Source organism: Dermacentor silvarum, chromosome 10 (genome assembly GCF_013339745.2).
Source record: "Dermacentor silvarum isolate Dsil-2018 chromosome 10, BIME_Dsil_1.4, whole genome shotgun sequence".
NCBI classification, from domain to species: Eukaryota; Metazoa; Arthropoda; class Arachnida; order Ixodida; family Ixodidae; genus Dermacentor; species Dermacentor silvarum.
The window spans coordinates 89,801,162-89,822,071 of NC_051163.1; the positions used below are offsets into that span (position 1 = coordinate 89,801,162).

At 41.9% G+C, this 20,910-nt stretch overlaps 1 protein-coding gene across 1 annotated transcript in view; it reads left to right on the top strand.

Moving 5' to 3' along the window:
* The window catches only part of LOC119431688 (calcium-activated chloride channel regulator 1), a 45,908-nt gene that overhangs the window by 16,983 nt on the left and 8,015 nt on the right, over window positions 1-20,910 (top strand). The window contains exons 3-7 of the mRNA XM_049657991.1: window positions 1,285-1,566; window positions 6,222-6,506; window positions 12,646-12,916; window positions 14,473-14,646; window positions 20,605-20,871. Of these exons, the coding sequence (XP_049513948.1) occupies window positions 1,285-1,566; window positions 6,222-6,506; window positions 12,646-12,916; window positions 14,473-14,646; window positions 20,605-20,871 (1,279 nt within the window). The remainder of the gene's footprint in view (window positions 1-1,284; window positions 1,567-6,221; window positions 6,507-12,645; window positions 12,917-14,472; window positions 14,647-20,604; window positions 20,872-20,910) is intronic.

Genomic DNA, 20,910 nt, shown 5'->3' on the forward strand with positions numbered 1-20,910 from the left:
TGCGCTTTCGACGTTTAGATCGCGTTGAAGCGAGAGTCAGCGCGAATGTCAATTTGCTCGTTGCCACTGGCGCGCTTTCTCACTCCGGCGTTTTAACGAGTTTGCGCGGTCATCGAGCGAGATGTGTTCATGTTTACCTGTGCCCGCGTGACCGTGCACCGTGCTTGTTTATTTAGTTAGTAAGCGAATATTTACAACTTCATACGGCCGTCGCGGGATCGAGTCCCGGCCGCGGCGGCTGCATTTCGATGGAGACGAACTGCAAAAACGCTCGTGTGCTTGCGTTGTAGTGCACGTTAAAGAACCCCAGGTGGTCAAAATTAAACCGGAGCCCTGCACTACGGTGTGCCTCATAATCAGAACTGGTTTTGGCACGTAAAACCCCAGAAAGAAGAACTTTATACGGCTGATAAAACTACGATCCTTACATCGTATAGCTCTCTATTAATTTGCTATTGCGTTTTATGCTTCGCCTTCCGGGCGAAGATGCGAATTTTTATTAGCAACTGCGCGACCTTTCAGTTGATACTCAGTATTTAACTTAAGGTTTTCGTTCCATAATACGTTAGCACGGTGGGCTCTCAATAGCATTAAGCCCTACCAAGCTTCTCAAGACGAAGCTCCAAGAAATAAAATGCTACAAAAACATGTCCGATACGTTTTAAAAATGCAGGCGTATTGAATTCGCAGTCCGAAGTATATGAATTGCCATTTCAAATATTAAAGCCCTCTTTTGAGCAATCAGTATGCGTATAATTATTGCTGTAAAAAAAGAAATCAAAATGCATTTCCGCTGCAATCCTTCTACACTTATACAAGAGACTCGTACGTGCAGGCAATAGGTTCAGAACTACTACTTGAAAAAAAAAGTTAAGCTTAAGCGGCTGCGCATGAAACGCTCCCCGTACCAGCACAAAAGCTGTGTTTCTTACCTGAGAAGCTACCGTCTTCATTTTGTTTCCATAATCTATATGTGCTTTTATAATCAGTCATGTATTTTTATATCTCGTTCAATCATTCATTTTCTCATTTACAGAGGAATAGGAAGGCTGAGTCTGTCACGTACACTGGCATTAGAGCAGAAGCATCCTACCTGAAACTAGGCAGAACAAATTTTGAAATCATAGCAATGTTTTTTTTCGTGTGCAGTGTGAACTGCGGCCAGCGCAAGGACATATGCGGTGTTCTTCCGTGGGCGCAAAATAAATAAAGATTATTAACATTATTATTACTAATATTACTATTCCAGCCCCAAGATATTGAGTGTGTAACTATTACGTGCAGGTGCTGAATTCCACTCACACACCAGGTGGCACAATTGTGCTTTTGACCGACGGCGTGGAGAACGTGGCCCCATACATTGACGACGTCATGCCGGAACTGTTCGCGGCCAACGTGGAACTGGTAACTATGGCGATGGGAGACAAGGTGGAAGACAAGCTTGAGAAACTGGCTGCAGAAAATAAAGGGAAAACCTACTTTTTTCCTGACCGCACTGAAAGCACGTCGAGGGCTTACATCGAAAGCGCCAACAGTGTGGCGCACGAGTCCATAAATCATCGATCGGTCAGTGTCCTCTTATCTGCGATTACATCGTACAACGCTAACTGTATTGCATGTCGTGTTGCTTCAAGGCCTTTGCGCAATGTTTTTCCAAGAGCAAAAGTTCCTTTCTTTAGGGAAACTCTCATTGCCACTAGAGGCTTTCGGTGAACTTCGATGCGTGTTTTCGTCGCGTCCTGAACGAAATGAAAAAACATGTTAAAATTTGCAGTGCGAGAGGATGGTGAGTTGGGGACATTATGTGGGACGGGAACTGTAATGATTGAAGTGTCCTGTTATGTTTAGGAGCTAAGTATAAATTGTTGAATACGTGTACTCCCTCAAGATGCCCAGTCCCAAAATTCACCAGACCACGTGCCTGATGTTTTTTTATTGTTTACACCATAGCCGCATTTCAGGGTATGGTGTGTTTGGTCTGCCTGGTGCATCTGTCGTGGTGTTTACGATAAGCCCATTCTGGTGTGCTTTGTGTAACCGACCTGGTATTTACAGTGAGCTTGGTCTGGTGTGCTTAGTGTACCCGCCGTTGTGTTCTTGGTGTGTTCGGCGTAGTGTGTTTGATGTGGTCTGCTTGTGCTCCATGTATCCTGGCGTGGTGTCCTGTTTTGGGGAAATGCTTGTGCATTCTGGTGTGCTCGCGAAATTCTAGCAGGCATCATAAATCTATATTGTAAGACCTTGGTTGAGGCGAAAAGAAGATTAGGAGGACGACGGTTCTTTTTAGTGCGGAGCGCAGAACGAAACTGGTGCTAGACTGTTTTCGAAGACTCCTATCCATAATTTATAAATAAACACGCCTCATCCGTAACAATATATTAAGAATACGTGAATCACACTGTCGCAGTTTTATGCTGCAGTGTGCATATTTACTATGGTTACCGATTAGTTTACGTTTATTATGTAGATGACAAGTTGCTGTGCAATACGTACGGAAGGCAAAACAGCAGTGCTAAATGTTTGTTGATGATGTTGACCATCATTTCACTTCAAATGATGCAGTGGTCAACTACACCTTTCGCCTAGCAGGACCCAACTCTTGGTGTCTACAGAATGGTGCAGAGGCTGTGGGTTATCCTGCACCAAAACCTCCCCGCAGCTTGCCTCCCCCCTTCTGTAGGGACCTGATTCAGTATATGAGAAACTTTCTGACAAGAAGTTGCGTCAGCGCTGTCTACGGGGCAAAACTCCTAACAGCAATGAGTGCTTGCACTGAGTGATATGGGCACTTGCACCTAAGGAACAATATGCCTCATTGTTCAGCGTTGAAGCGGTGGTAGCTGAGGCCATTATGAAGTTTAATGAATGCAATGAAAGAAGCTCTGCAGACATACTGGAAGTGCTCAGAATGAACCCCAGTTCCCTGAGTTCCAAACGCGTGGCCGAAAACCGTCACCGCCTTCTGTGGAATCGGCACGCAAGCACTCATCAGCCGAAAACCTGGAGTAGATTTTCATAAAGAGGCGCGTCGGTGCAACCAAACAGTCGAACTATAAGCCGGGGGCAGCCTGGAGCTTAATAATCAAATCTGAATGTAGATACGTAAATGATTTTTACTGTATAGCACTGAGTAAAGCTTCATTCTGTTTTCTAATTTTTCTCAAAGCATGCTTTTTGGTGACTTGTGTGTTTGCTGTATCCATATCTGTGAAGCTAAGACAGCTAGAGCTGTCATTTCACTTGCAGCCGGAAACTGAAATGTGTTTGGAGGGCAACGCTGTGAACGAATTTTTCATTTTCAGCTTTAACATTTTTGATTGACATTTACATTTGCGCTTATTATTGATAGCGTGAAGACAGAACTTTATTGGGATATAAAATGACAAATAATTGATCAATTTTTAATGTGTTGGAATCGTTGCTATCCTTATGCACTGTAGTATCTACCTATAAGTTGTTTACAACTTTCCCTTGTGCCGGTGAATTTTGAATGTTTCACCTAACAACAGAAGGTAATTAATAATGATCTCGCAAACAATGTTTATGCAAAATGTAATTTGATATTTAGGATCGAAACAAAAAAACTGAATGAACATCTCTAGTTTTGTGAGATTTAATTAATAAAGAAATAACAAAGTCAGCGCTATATTTCATGTCCCCGCCTAAATAGGTACCTGCTGTCCTCAACCCCAAGTGCAGCCTGAGAAATCGTTGACACGATCTCGGAGGTACACATGTACAGTGCGCTGTTTCCGCACGCAATTTGTAACTGCGTCAGTCGCAAAGCAAGAAATCTACCAGGGTTATTTGCTGGGTGGCGCAGGATACGCCCATGTCGTCCGTATTTTGCTTTCTTGTGTGTGTTTATCGTGCTCGCGTAGCGCTCTTGTCGTCCGAGGTTTCGTTGTTTATCGTGCCAGTCCACGAAGATTTCTCGGAACAAAAATGTCTCAGCAGCGTGCATATGTCCCATTTGGGTGGTGTGTGCCAAAAATGTACTGCGGCGGACGATGTGTTTGCAGCTGAAGTGCGGCAGTCCCAGCATTCCAGCAAATAGACACAGCTGCTTACGCGCAGTTTTGTTTAGTGTTTCTTGGTCATCTGTGTGATTTCGCCTGCATGCGCGATAGAAACCACAACGCGTTTCCATTACGTTACTTTGCGTCTAATTTCATTTTGTGTCTATAGTTTATAGTTAGTTTTTAAGATATTCTTGCTTGATAGTAAAAACATTGGTAATGGGTCTGAAAGAAATAGTTTTTTTTTAATTATTTGGAAATTTGCGTAGATGGTAATTTTACAAGATGTTAGTGGTCCAGCTCTAGACATCGATATAAAAAGCTAAATATCTGAACTTGTTACAATTAATACCAGGAACTTACTACGAGCTTTCAATATCTAAGATATTGTATGTTCTCAGTGCTAAGAGCCTCGCACCACCTTAAAGGCAAATTTGCCGATTTTCCTCTGCAGTAGCGTATATAGTTTTTCCATGCACCACGAAATATTAAATGGGTGCATGCATTGCAATGTTTCTACATGAATTAAGGAGTATTACATGTTGCGCACTGCATAATTACTATGTAGAAGTAACATGAGTTCCCAAAATGGGCTTTTAGGTACCATGCATATATATATATATATATATATATATATATATATTTCTATATACACTTCTGCCTGCGCTGAAAGAATATGGTTGTGCAAGAACTTGTTCATGTGGTTTTCGCCGTCGCCACCAAATTATTGTGTATGTGAGATTTTTACATGCATATCGCAAGAGAATGATATGAGCAGGAATTTGCTAACAAAGTGCCGCAAGCGGCCAGTCGCGAGGCAACGTTGCCTGTATTCGCGGGCTTGATTCACGCTCGGAAAAACACTGTTATGTAGCACTGTTATGAGCAGTATTGAGCAACAGAAAGCTGTATCGGGAATTTTTAATGTTGCTGTGTAATTTTCTCATTGACACTAAATTGGGTCCGATGGGTGTGTATGTGACTACGTATGACTACTGATATTTATGAGCATCACCGTAGAACATCTACAGTTAGAGTCTCCATAGAAAGTAGGCCATTACAGTGTAGAAAGAAAGTAGGCCATGGTGGTTGCCGCATCAACTAAACCATACAGTTAGCTATGCCATGCAGTCGGCTCAGAAATAAAGTAGGCCACTAAGTTGATGGAACAAGTAATTTCTAAACCTAACTAAGCGAGGGATTATATTTCGGCCTAATCAAGAAAAATTAGCGGACTTTATATCATTATGCCCCGTATTTCGATTAACAATAAATTAGTTAAGACGAATCACGAATGTCTAGGGGAATTAAGATTACTAGGCTAAATAAGTTAATTTCGGCTAAGTTAATTACTCTAATAAAAATATTTTGGGCCAAAGTATTGATGCATAATAAGTATACGTTAAGGGTACTTAAGAATCATTAGGCCTAATTTGAATTAACACTAAACTGCTTAGGGCAGATCTGAATTAAGGATAATTAGGATGACTTGTGTCTAGTTAGGAATAATTGTCCTAATAAGTAAAAATTATTAATTACCACAAAAAACAGAGCAAACGTTGCCATCATACCAACAGACGCGTTCAGATACGTCAGAGATATATGTGTGCAAGATGAGCGACTGGAAGAATGCTTATGCACTATCTGACAAGTCCCGCTATGAAAATTCCGCAGAAATTTTCCAGGGAAACGCATTTCGGGTGCTTCTCATGACCTTTCAACGCTCCAAATGAGAGTGACGCATTTGCTGCTGTCGATAGTGCGTCAGCATGATGATGGGACGTTGGGCACCAACGACCTGCACGCACTTGAAGTGTGATATTTATAGCACAATAGCAGATATGCGGGAGAATTGAATAATAACCAAGTGTTTACTGTTGTGTACCGTTAGAAGTTATTCACCGTTTTCAGATGACAATTTGCTAAACGGGGCTTTCGATATAAAAAATTGGGTCAAGAAAGTTTGCAAGGTTGGTAAATATTATATGGTCAAGAATTTCGTTGATGCTGGTGAAAAGTATTGGACGTCATTTCATAGGCAGTGTCCTGTTGTGTTACTGCGGCATATTTTGTTTAATTTCTATTAAAACGGAAGATAGATATGTCAAGTAACTGTTCACCATCAACCTGTGCTCATCATATACGTAATACACGAACCTGCTGAGTAATCAAAGACAGTATGCCGGTATCTTTTACTTTCAGGGGCTCACCACTCGCTGTGAAACTGCGAAAGGTAACGCCAGTGAACCAATGGATACCACGGCCTCCGATAACAGTGAATTCACGCCACAAATAGTAACATTCAAAGCGAACATTGAGATGCTTCACCTTGAGGTGACAAGCAAGCTCGACAACTTGGCGGACATCTTCCAATCTGCCAGCACCGAGTGCTTCCACGACCCCGGATACGATTCCAACGTTCGCATGCAGATGGCGTTTGGGGATGCCCTCGGCCTGGACATACGTGACACACTCAAGCCTATCTATGTGAGTATACGTTTTCTACGTGTCAAGGAAGAGTATTCGTGCACCCAGCCAAGTGTTCTGCACATGTATGTCAGCCAAGAGATAGTGCGTTACGCAGCTTTCGATTGGTAGCAAGAAGGTAGCAAGAAGAAGGCCCTGCTGAAATACACGTAAAACGCAGAAAGGCATTTGTCAGGCAACTGACTGACCATTTTGGTAATATTGGGTTAAGTGAAGGTTCTTATATTTATTGTGTGAAACTAATATTCTAGTTACTCTACGATAATTGATTTCTTGCCTCAAATTTGTTTTAATAATGCCAGAAACTGCTTTGTCCCACAAAATTCAGGAGCCTGTTGAAGTTCACAATTTTAAACTCTGCAAAGAAAACACATATCACAATTCTGTAAACAGCATCATCTTACCACCAGGAGAGAGTTTAACGTTTACTTAACATACCTACAATGTCTATGGACGCTTACAAAAGTCCTATTCAACAATTGGAGGTATGTTCAGATCGGCGAATAATACAAATTTTGTCTGCGTCACATGTATTATGGGATATAGTTTACTGAATTTTCATACCGCTTTGAGTGCCAAGTTGGAGAGCTGTACAAGTGAAACTTTGGCTTCTGAAATCTTGCAACTGTAAAATAAAAATAAAACCCTCACGGTTAAAATAAAAAGCCCGCTCTGCACAGTCATCAATTTTAACATTTCCTTTTTATTTCAACACACTTAAAGAAAATTGATGCAGCAATTGCTCAGGAAAGCGATTTCTCCGCGGAGAAATAGAAAACGATTGCTCTGCTCCCACGTATTCAGAAAGTAGCTCTGGGCTAAACCTTCCTATTAACGAGAACAGCGGGTTTTAGAAAACAACGTTTATTGTGCGAGTTAAATGTGCTGAAAACGTGTATGTATATGTGATGGTATTTGCTTATTTTGATATTTAAATCCAATGAAATTTTGCGTCCTAAATGAAAATTCTTTGAACTCTACTTTATCCAAAATTTAGCTTCCTTGAGCATGTAGTTGTCGGGCTGTTTACAACAGAAGATTGCGATATTTGGCAATTTTCAAAAGCAAATTATCCGAAAAGTAAAAATTCAAAATTATTTTGCTACGTCTAGGAACTAGATAAATATGTCATAAAGCTACAGAGCAAGCCGCAATGCAGCAAGTGCGGTAGTTTCTTCTAAATATGGTCACAACTGAGACACAGTTCGCAAAAACCATGTATCTGATGCTTGTCCTTGAACATTTATTTCTAAATCACATCAATCAATTTCTTTTTATTATATATAGTTGGAATCAACAAGTATTAAGATTTTTATGGTTTATACGACAACTTCATATCCTAAGTAGAAGAGCCGCCACGGTTGCTCCAAAATTACAGAAAACGGGGGGCTCGTGCCGCCGGAGTGGGACCGCCACCGTCCCATTACTTCTTTGTAGTATATCTTGAACCGGTAGTAATGAACTTCGCAGTAATTACTTAGCGTTCATCTATTGCCATAATCTATGTTACACAATGTTCACTGCAATGTGCACCAGACGTCACGCGAACTACGTATTATAAATCGTAGAATGCTTTAGTCACGTCACCCACCTGAAGAAAATGAATGGGTTGTTCACAACGGACAAATCAAACATTCGAAAAAAAAACAAATTCGTCCCGCTTTTGCGCGAACCCAACAGAAGTCGATTATGTAACCACAGAACCACAGAACAGAAGCCTTCGAAACATTTTTCTGTTCGAAGAAATCGTTCCTCTTTCAGCAATAACGTAGCCTGATGGTAATTTACATCATCTATCACATATGTATTTCTCTTTTGGTTTTAGTAAGCTTTTCTCTCATTACGTGATTTTGCTTTTCATATACTGGACGCTTGCTTGCTGGCATCGCCCAATCGATTCTACTGAGTTGGCAGTACTTCTGTCAAAATACTCTGAGAGGCAGCTTTTGCCCACAGCCTCCTCCACCCCTTTCATTGAAATATGATGTACTTGTATTGTACTGTCCTGTAAATCACCTGGGAGTGTGTTCGTATTGCAGGTCGTGTCCAAAGTGAAGAGTTTTACCATAAATACGCTAGAAAGGTTCATTCTTGATGATGACCTGGGGAACAACACAATCGTAACCATAAGCCGTGCCTCCCCTGGAATGTACTCACTCCATACGTGGTTAGTGGACCCCGCTGGACAGAGATGTCAGAACTGCCGTGAAGTTGATAGTGGACGCCTAAAAACAATTACCATACCAAGCCCCGCAATGGTAAGACTGTCTAAAGCAGGATTGTTATGTTATAGAAGTTACCTTTGTTCGACTGTATTTCTTTCTCACCAGCCACCGCTCATGACCTGTCATTCGCGGCAATAGCAGAGGCGCAGTGTCCTTCAGAGAACTGAACAAATGTAAAAGAAAGGCATCCAAATAAACACTTTAGTGTCCCTGCCAAGGTTCGACTGTCCACACACGGTCGTACATATTGTAACACTACATTCCCGCATTCTGAAGAAGGCGCTCAGCAAGAGGCGTTCTCTGGTTCAACGGTGTGCACATGCGACGTCCCACCGCCCCATTTAACAGATGTAAATTTCATATCTTATGCTGGTGTATTTAATATGCTGCTTAACTTGAAAACAAAGAGCTCATGTGGTCCGGACGAAACTCCTAACGTATTTCTCAAGCGATATGCTGAAATTCTTGCCAAAGTTCTTGTGATTTTATTCCGTGTCTCACTCATTACAGCACAATTGCCAAATGACTGGAAGACTGCCCGGGTTGTCCCTGTGTTTAAGAAAGGCGACCGGTTGCTTATGCAGAATTATCGACCAATATCACTAACCTCCCAATGCTGCAAACTTGTAGAACATATAATTGCTAATTGTATACACAAATGTTTGGAAAATAATGCTGCATTAACCGAGTACCAACACGGCTTTCGAAAAGGGTATTCTACGGTAACCCAACTTATAACGGTAGTTTACTCGTTCGCTTTATCTCTTGATCGTAACGGCCAAATAGACGTAATATTTCTTGACTTTAGTAAAGCTTTTGATAAGGTCCCGCATGATAAACTGGTAAATATTTTAAAGCTTAAAATCCTTGGCATCCCTGAAATCTTTATCAACTGGATTTCCGCATACCTGACTAACAGGAAGCAACACACTGACATTGGAGGACAACTTTCTGGCAGTCTCCCAGTCACGTCAGGGGTTCCACAGGGTAGTGTCCTGGGCCCCCTGCTCTTCTTGGCTTATATTAATGATATTGTAAATGTAATGACTCCTGGTGTGCAAATCCGGCTGTTTGCAGATGACTGCGTTTTGTTCAAAGAAGTTTTTTGTTCCGATGATAAAATTGACCTGAATAACAACCTGAATAACATATTGAAGTGGTGCAAAGATTGGGGGATGGTTATTAACACCGACAAAACTGTATTCCTCCCTATAACACGTAAAAAACACCTCTGTCTTTTACTTACAGACTTGGCCCTTCGTCATTGAAAAAAGTTGACAATTACAAATACTTAGGTGTTACATTAACCACTAATTTATCCTGGAATATGCATGTTAACAATATTTGTTCATCGGCCTTTCGAAAGCTTTGCTTCCTAAAACATAAACTTCAAACCACCCCAAGCAATGTTAAACTACTTTGCTATAATTCCTTAATCAAACCTAAATTGGAGTACGCCAGTGTAGTTTGGAACCCGTATACTCAAATAAACATTAAGTGTCTTGAAAGAATACAGAGGAAAGCAGTCCGATTTATTTATAACAAATTCTCACGAACTGACTCTCCAACCGATATAATGATAGCTAATGACATTCCCCTTCTTAAAACGCGCCGAAAACAGTTCCGAATCGACTTCCTCTCACTGCTTCTTAATCACGAACTTGCTATAGATCCATCACCGTATCTATCACCCTTACTAACCAGACCTACAAGGCACCATCAGCCCAACTCTTTAACACCTTATTTTGCTAGAACTGACACTTGTAAGTATTCATTTTTTCCACGCACGGTCTTAGATTGGAACGAATTAATCCAGACATCTTAGTCTCTCCTACCACACCGAAGTATCACTATTGCACCATTTCACATCTCTTATTGTAGCACTATTTTTGCAAAAATCTAGTAACAGATTCCGTGGTTGTTTTGCATTCAGTTGTTTTATATCTTATTGCACTAATCTTGAAACAGATTCTATTGTTGCTCTTTTGTGTTTTATTATCTATGTTATTGCGTTAATCTTCACACAGTTTGTATTGTCGCTTTTTGTAATATGACTGTTTTTTTGAAACTACCCACCTGCTTGGACCCAAGGGTCTGCAGTATGTAATACATAAATAAATAAATAAATAAACAAAAGACGACGATTGGGGGGGGGGGGGGGGGGCGTTAATGCCGTATTGCGCCGGCGGCAAACACACAAACAAGTTAGAAAGCGATTCAATTTCAATTGAATTAGGTGAAAGACCCTCATCCTGAGGGAGTTGGAGGAGAGATGAGGACAGAGTAACTGCGCACGGAATTATATCACGTCAGACTTCGCGTGGAGAGTGTAGGAGGAGCTCAGTACTGTTATTTTTTAACAGCGGAGCTGCTTCAGCTGGTCGTAATGTGTGCCACCTGCCACTGCGTTACCTAGCAACCACCTCGCGGAGCGTCGCACGCTATGCTCGAATGTTTCAATTCAAAGTCTGCTCAGTATATCCGCAAAGAGAAAATTGTTGTGCTGAGCAAAATTTAACCATGTCACATAACTGCTATCCAACATCTAACCGAATACGTTACACACACTACAAATTACTAATACGACGAATATTGCTACGAATAAAGCAACTGAAAAACAACCTTTGTGTTTCGGCCTGAAAATTTTGGCTCTTGGTCCCCTGTGTGAAGCATTTGTGGCATCATCACTCTGATATGAAGCGAAAACAAATCACGGGGTAAGGGGCGCGAAGCTCTGGCAGAATGTTCCAAATCAGTCTGCTCAAGGTATCCGCAAAGTGCAAATTGTTTATTTGAACAAAATTGAACCATGTCAAATAACTGTCATTCAACATGTAAGCGAATACGTTACAAACAGTAGGAATTAAAAATAACAGTGATATTTGTACGCGGAACAAAATTTAAAAGCAATCTGTGCGTATGGGCCTTGAAAATTCTAACTTTTTAGCCTCTGCCTGAAGCTTTTGTGGCACCATCAACATTATATGAAGTCCGCTTCACAATTGCGTCTATATCAGATTTTCCAGCTAGGAATTCACGTGCATTTTGGACTTTGTGTAAGCGGTAATACTGGTACTGACTAAATTCAGTGCGAATAAGTTCTCCACATTTAAGAAACTGACAATAAAAAGCTTTGACACATTCCTACACTTCTTTCTTTGAAACTCATCGTTGTATTTATCTATCGAGTTTGATAAACAAGATTCTTCCATAGTACATATTGGTGATTCGTGCTCTAATGCTGGTTGTGCAGCTGTGATGTGTTTCTACGTAGAATATATTACACGGTTTTCTGGAAGCCTTCTAGTATATGCATTTTAGAGATTCCATACCTGTACCTGTGGCGGGCAATTTTAGTGTTGCCTTGCATTCCCCTACTTATCTTGCTCGAACATGGCCAGGAAGACCAGGGTGTTTATTTGTACGCAAGGACTGGGAGGGGGGGGGGGGTTCATATTCACTGGATTCATATTCACCAGCGTTTATTGTTGTCTGAAATAGAATAAATGTAAAAGTTGTATGGTTGTTTAACTAGTGATCTCCTCTTGGGAGTAATCCGTACAGGTTTCTGACTACGTAACTCGGCAAATGTGGGTTACAAAATGATACTTGTACACAACTCCTGTCTTTTTTTTTTTGCAATGCACTTCATTTTGATTTGATCTTGCACTTTTAAACATCCTGACAAATGTTTATTCTGACACATTACTCGTTGATTGACTTATGTACGTTTATATAGACGTGACAAACGTCGTATATATCGCCGAGAAAAATACGGCAATAATATTTATTGTCATGATTGAGTTGGGGAATAATGCGTGACAGCTAGTAACCTTGCTTTCTACCTATTTGAGTGACTGACCTCTTGATTGCTTGATTGATCAATTAATTGACTGATCGATCTAATTTTCAAGCCGGGTACGTGGGTGCTTCGAGTGGTGACCACAACCAAAAAACGGATCGTGATCAACATGCTGGTCATGTCCCAAGTCAGACATCTCAACAGCAAGCCGATAGTGACTTTGTGCGAAGTGTCGGAGCAGGAGTTCAGCGATCCACATGATGCTGTCATATTCGTTGATGTGAGTAAAGGTGACAACGTTGTCCTCGACGCAAGCGTAATGGCGATGGTCATCAACACGCAGGGGCTTAGGTGCCCTATCCGACTGAGGGACGACGGCCATGGTAAGGACATCCCGGCAATCGCTTGTTCTATGTTGGCTCGGCAGAAAGCGTCACACATTTTAGACATGGCTCTGGCGTTATACTTGCGGCGCAGTAACGTTCTAATAGAAAAATAAACCCATATAATGCAACCATACATGTTAACAGGCAAGAAGGACCCGTATGCAGGTTCCTTTGGGGGAATTGCAGCATTCTTTGAAACTTTCGGCACTAATCGACGCAAGTAGAATACTGGACAACTTTAATTAGTAGGTAATGTGATATTACGCATCGAAACTAATCTTTCGCATGCCCACTATGGTAGATTAGTAGCTATCGCTTTGCGCTTCTGCGATGGAGGAGGTGGGTCCAATACCGGCTACGACGGCCGCATTTCATTGCGGGCGAAATGCAACAAAAAAACAAGAAAAAAAGTTTTTGTACTATTTCACGCAGTGTACAGAGCCCCAGGGGGCCAAAAATGATTTGCTCCAATATAATGTGCGTCTTATTGAGATAGTTGTTGACGGACGTAAACAACAAAATTTGATTTATTGTGTTTACTTGTCGCACTTTTTACAAAAGATTTCACTTAGGTCAATTTTCATTGTAATCTCCTGAGCGAAAAAGCTATCCCAGCCCCTGAGGCTGAATTCTTTTAGTATTTTTCCATTTTTTTCTCTCGTGCGCAGTATTGAATTACTAATGACCTTGAAAGAACCTTCAAACTGGTCGGTGGTTCCAGGAGAAATTTTATACCAATGTCAAGAATAAAACATATATTCCATAGCTCTAGCAAGCATGTAGAGCAGGCTAATTTCTCGTCCGCGGAAATGATCTTAAAACCATGTTTCAGCTTGATCAAAACCGCTTCTGCAAGAAAATAACTATAAGAAGGAGATATTGACCCACCAATTTTGCAACACATTTCAGCTAACTTCTGTATCTCATTTGTTCCAAGCGAAGTCAGTGCTTCATTTCCACCAACAGCAACAACTGCAGTTAATTTACCTAAAGCATGACAAATCATAAACAGTGGCCATCGCATACGCGCATGTGCACTCAAACATACTGTCCAGGAAAGGGGGAAGTGGCGTTTGCTCGCCCTCCTGGCCCATCATGTCGGTCCTTTGCATCCCTTGGACACCTTTGTCAGACGCTCCAACTATGACCTTACGGCGATAGCAGGGTTACCCTTGTGCTCAATCTCCTCGACAGTTCCGTAACGATACGCTGGGGTGGCGTGATTGGTGCAATGGCAGCACGTGAGGCAACAGCAGCTGAGCAGCAGATGTAACGCACTGGCAGCTACCACGCGTCTAGAAACGCTGGCGCAATATCCAAGCTCGCGCATTCCGAGCTGGGAAATGCCCCCCCCCCCCCCAAAAAAAAAAAGACACAAAAGAAGCGCCACATTTCAAATCGTTAAAAATCCGCGGTGGTAGATAACGTAGTGGGTTACCAACACTGCTGAGCAAGTAGACTTTGACATCACTTCGCCTCGTGCGGAGAACATTCAAACCGGAATAAATTCATTTCAATTCCGTATTCAGCAGCTCTTGCTACTAATTTTGCAGACCCGGATATAATGAAACACGACGGTACGTACAGTGGCTACTTCACCCAGTTCACGGGCCAAGGAAGATACTCCGTCATGGCATACGTTGACGGAGACCAGAAGACCCGACATGCGTATCGTAGGCCGGGATTCCCCCCCGACGCTATTGTCTGGGATGGGAACCGCCATCGCGGTGAGTTCATCAATCGCGCATTTCCGTGGCATACGTATGTCTCTCGTCGCCATGCTTTTATATAACCATAACTGGTCAAATGGCCATATAGAGATATTATAATAACTGTAAATGACTTTCCTTCAGAGGGTTCTTTGCACAGTAATCAGCCTTAAGTAATGAACGTTGTGACTTCTCTGGGCCGTGTATATTTTTGTTTTTAGCGAAGATTTTATGAGGTGTCCAAATGTCCCAGTAGAAAAGAAGCAACCTTTCTCTTGCGAGACGCAGTGGGGATTTACAGGAAGAAAATTGTAATTTACTGAAGACGGAGAAGAGCATTCTTGCGACTTGCAGATTTAACGAGCTTCAAGACCTGTCACTGCAAAACTAACGCATTGTACGTAGCTAAATATTAGTTGGTAATTTCAAATAATTAAAAATACTGGCCCACAGAAACTTAGACTGATGCCGGCCACAATATTTTTCATAAATTGACCAACTTTTCTATTTGAGAAAGCGCCCCTCACTGACTCCCAAATCAGTGGCTTTGTGGGGCCATTTTAGCTAACACGACGAAGCTGGAAAATTTTCTGACACATCTTTAACTAGCTTCTTGAAAATTACCGCAAAAAAAGGTGTACTTACTTTCCGTATATATTTCGTAGCAAAAAACCGAAAACATGAAAATTGAAAAATGAGTGAAACTGGCCTATTTTAAGGGCAAAAAAACAATATTAGCCAATTTCCAATAACATTTCACAGAATGCCCTCGCAGGACCGCAATAATGTTTCATTTTTTTATTTTAAGCTGACAAAATTGACGCATTTTAGAATCCTATATTGTCCTGCCTATATCTGTAGTTTTAACAGTAATATCAAAATCAGATTCCTATTGCATTCCAAGCTGGTTCTTTTGTTTTAGTAAAACAAATGACCGAAGAATTGTCTCTTCTGAGACACAAAATCAGTTGAGCTCGCGTTTTCAGGGCTCCTTTATTGGTGCTTTTCCTATCATATGCATATTTGTCACGATCGCCAAAGCGCACACAGTGATCTGTGTGAAGATATTCTAGAGAAACTACTTCAAGTACTACTCTCTAATTGCACTTTCTATCTGAAATTCATCCCAGTTGTATTGCCGATGTACGAGCCTAGTTTAAAAGCCCGATGATGCCACGGCAGTGGAGGAGTCAGCGTGGCGTGTTCAGATAAGGATAGTCGGAAAAGGAATCCCAAATATTTTTGTGCTAATTTTTTTCTATTAAGTAAAAAACATTTTTCAGAATGAAACCGATAGTACTTTTCTGACATACGTGCTTGTTTCAAACACAAAAACAGCTTGACTGAGACAAAGTGCAAGAATTTCGTTATTATGTCGCAAAAGTTTGCCACTTGAACAGCACGTGGATTTCTAAAGAATAAACGACTTACTTTAAATCTGCACAACCTCTTTCACGGAATAGTAAATGCAGTTTAATTATAAATAGCACGGCATAGACCAAAATGAAAATTTTCTTCATTAGACGAGAAAAAATGTTTGGCTTATTTGGACATTCTTAACGCACTTTGGATCGATGGGTGTAACTGTAAAATATTTTGCTCATTCGTTGGTACGTGCTACGCTACACAACTTACAAAAGAGTGCATTCACTAGTTTCGCATTGTTTTTCTTGGAAATGAATGCTAACTGCAAAGAAAAAAAATTCCAGAAGTCGGAATATCACGTGTGTTTCCCTTCAAATAACAAAATATACTGTCCAATATCAGTAAGACTACTTGAGGTTCCTCTCTTCTGATGAGTTCTCAGCAAAGTGATGCTGCTCTGCATTGTCACCAATAAAAATATGCAACGTGGACTGAGGTACACGCGTCACCTATCGACAACGGGGATAGTTATCAAGGTCAACGTCGTTATCGTAATTTTGTTTCTGAGGTGATGAATTTCCCAGAGGCTGGAGTAGGTAGCAATTATACGCAGGCACGCCGAATCTTTATTTTTACAAATAGATGTTCAGAAGCTACGAGGATAGTAGAGATTGACTAATTTATTATTCACAACTTGGGTTGAGAGGGAGGGTGTGATAAAGTTATATGAAAGTGCGAGAACCACAGCTTCAGTTTAAGACTTCGTAATGTAATAGTTTGCGGTATACAACGCACAATTAGTGATCGCTCAGGGTAGTAGGTGGTTCACACTGCACATTCACAGCTTCTTACAATTTGTGCTTGCGCAACGCGCAACCTGCAAGGAAACTGCTTGGTCAGAGTGTATGTTCGTCCGCATATGTATAATGACTAAATTCATTGCACCAGCCTGACACCTCCTACACAATTCTTGCCTTTTCAATATAATAAAAATGTTTTGCCGTGTTTGTCCATGCTGTGCTAAAATAAACTCAATGCACCTTAATTTCATGGGAGAGGCTATATAAATGTTGATTAAGACGATCAATATGTAAAAAAAAATTATACTCCATAATACGCGCTCTTTCGGTTGCCACATTTTGCGACTCAGTAACGAGATTTTTGCCCTTTCAGTTACGGTTTATTTCAGTGTGAAACAAATACTTATGTGTGAATGTTGTCACGGTTAATTGTGTGAGAGGAATTTTCTGCGCAGTGTAGAATGTTTAGTTTAAAAAAATATTTGGGACCCCTTTTGCGACTGTCCTTATCTGAATTAATACACACAGCTCATCCCTCCACTTAGGTGGTGTCACTACGCTTACCCACTGGGCTGGCGCATCGGTCATAGGTACGGGGACTCGGGGAGCATTTCAGATAGCAGGAATATTTAGAATCTATTGCCAGAAGCTGTTTCACGAGACCATCTCTAACCAACTCGTGTACGCGCTTCGATGTGCTTGCTACATCAAGTAGTAAAGCGTCACAGGGCTATGCGGCTCATGCTGCACAGTCACAGCGTAAGCAGGAGGAGTGGCCTCGTAGGAGCTCCATTTTCAGCAGTCCGCACTAGAGGCTCCTTGGAGGGAAATCTCATAGTGTTTTCCCGACAACAGTTCGAACTGTCCGCCCGGCGTCGACGACGGGCTACGGACTTGTGCTTTTCTCTTCAAAGCGGTCGGCTGAGCACGACGTTGCGTGGTTGCCGCCGCGCTCGTGCTGAACAACGCACTGAACGCACTGAATAATCGCCACGAACTGAACAATACTGTAAATCTCTGACGTAATCAAAGGCTCATGAAATCTATAATTCATTTGCGTTATTGCACATACAAATTATTTGTCTTTTATTCTTCTCAAATTTTGGGTATAGTATTTTAGATTTCCTCTCTTCAGATTATAATATATTTCTTCCCTTCAACAATGTTGTAATGCCATGAGAGCACAACAAATAAATAAATAAAATAAAATAATTTATTTATTGTTGCTAAATTTGATTGGTCTGATATAAGGTATATGATGGTTGCATGATTGATATTGTTCACTGTTACTAACCCTGTTTGAATTGCCATTGTAAAGAAAAATTTGACCCAAACTAGCCTAGGGGCTATGGGACCACTCAGTGCATCGATCAATGCTACAAAAGAAAGAAAAGAAAGAAATAATAGTCAATATATTATTCAATAAAAATAAGTTTCTTGAGCCGGTAATTCTAATAGTGTAAAACGAGCAAAAAATGTTTGGCGGCGTACCATTTGTAATTTCAGTGTTCTAGCACAATGTTCAATCTTCTAGCACAATCGCTAAAGTAACGAAAAATACTCGTGACCCTTCTGTGTCTTTATCTGAACACACCCAGCTGCAACAATTATAGCATGCAAATAAAAATCCGTCAAGCTCTAATTTCAAACGAAAAGGAGAATGCTTAATGCTTGAACGGACCGTGTTCATCTCTTAGCCGGTGCTGCTTCAGACTAGGACTGCTAATGAGCAACTTAGTCGTATCTCTGTGGTAATGACCTACTCATTGCGATGCTATTGCGATGAATATCGACTGCGTTTGGTCAATACTCGTATAAGGAGCCCTGGGAAGTTTGAAGGACCTAAAGATGACAGATATTGTGTATGTCCCGGATTCTTTGTTATAATTAAGCGCAACAGAACGATCAGAAATCGGAATAATTGTGCAGTCTAGCAACGGCAATAGTAAAAGCGTAGCAATGAAGGTCAGTTCGTGCAGCGGGATGAAGTTTAAAAAAGAAATAGCTCGCAATACCGGCCCTGCGATAGTGGATGTCCATCGAAGCTGTTGAAAACCACCGCTACAGCTGCTGATGGCGGGGTGCAATGCTTTATGGCTTTAGAGTAATGGTAGCAGTGCTATGTTAGAGTAATGGCAGGAATGGAAGCAATCGTAATTTTCACAGGACGCCCTCGCCAATAGCGCTGGTGCAACAGCATTGACATCAGTTGCTGGGCTGGTTATTGAATATACGAAAGACTAGGGACGTGACACCCCACGTCGCAACCTGGCGTTGCCGCGGCGACGCCAGCTATTAGTGCTTGTATGGCAGTAGATACAACAAAATGCGTCACACAATTTCAAAAACAAAACAATTGCATTACTTCATAGTTTGGTGTCTCTGCAAGAGTTTTATATGCGGCCCATCCTTGTTTCTGCAACTGAACGACTGCTTGTGCAACGTTGTGGTCAATGCATACGGTCTTTGTTGCGCGTTTCTTGTGCCGCAGCTTTCCAGCTTGCTTGTAGCTTGACCTGGAATTTGATTTACATAGTGCTAGCGTTTTACGTATATTCGTACATGTCGACGATGTTTTGATTGCTTTAAATCAGAACTCAAAACCTTTTGCAATAACGAAGTAGTTCAGACTAGAGCACTGCACGGGCTCGGGCTGACCCGAAAGGCCGGGGCCGGGTAGAGTAGTTTTTTCACGGGATCGGGCCGGGCTCGGGCACGGCTTGTGCTTTTTGACCCGGGCCCGGCCCGGGCTCGGGTTTTTTGACGCGGGCCCGGGCCGGGCTCGGGCTTTCTGCGAGTTATTCTCGGGCTTCTCAACTCTGAAAAACATGTATTTTTCGGTCTCGGGCCAGGTTCGGGCCGATTTTGAGTCGGGCTCGGGCCGGGCTCGGGCTTAAGGTAAAGGGGTGGCGGGCCGGGCCGGGCGGGTAACGTAGATCATTTCCGGGCCCGGGCCGGGCCCGGGTCTCGCCATAAATGTTTTGATCGGGCTCGGGCGGGCCGCCCAATGTAAAAACGGGCCCGGGCCGGGCTCGGGCCGCAAAAATCGGCCCGTGCAGTGCTCTAGTTCAGATTACCTAAGCCCTGTTGAAATAGATGGCGAGTGGCCTAATTGTTGCGCATGAGTTGGCAAATGTTGAGCGCCGAAATTTTATAAACAATGAGATCCTACATTCAGGTGTCGGCTATCATACAATTGTGTCCCAGATAACCCTAACTATGCTGCTAAAAAAACAAGATTTTAAAAACACGGTGCAAGATACAATTATAAGACATGCGGTATTTGCACGCTGGAGGTCTGAGACCGAATACCTTAGGTACCAATAATGCATCTTACCCCATGTTCTTAAATGTTTTATTTTCGTTGAAGAGCTTGGCAAATGTTAGCTGGGACATCCTATATGATAGACATAGCACAACTGCTTCAAACCTAATAGAATATCTATTTAAAACATGTATTTTTAGAAGTGTGTACCATCACTGGCAAAGAAACCAATCGAGCCCGTACCTCTTGAAATAGATTCTGAGTAACATTAAATAATATGGGGCCGCGGCTCGCCATATTACACAAAAACGTTCATAAATAACAAGTTATTTTGACAAGTTATATTTGAAATGACACGCATATACCTGCGACATACCTCAGTCTGTTGCCACTCTCATTGTGTACAGGTTCTCTACTGACGTTCAAGGCAGAGTTACAGGGTTGCCGTCAAATGCAAGCTAAAATACTGTTGTTTGTGAAATTCCCCCTTAGGTTTCCGTACCTAAAAGTTACGAGGTATTGATACTGCCGCTCTATGATTTGCAGTGCCATCAAACGAAGTACCAATCAGACCAGCGCCAGCCAACTACATTTTCAAGGATACGCTCCTGGGAGATTTGGAGCCCACGCAGCCATTCCAAAGAGTCACAGGCGGCGCTTCATTTAAGGTCACCAGGGACTTGCGGCAGACTGATGTTCCTCCTGGTAGCATCATGGACCTTAGAGCTGTCGAAGGGCACGTTGAGGTCGACGGAACGCCTATCGTCAGACTCACGTGGACTTGGCCTGGCGCTCACATGACACACGGGATAGGTGTGTATCGCGTATGAGCGCGCACTTCGAAGTCAGACA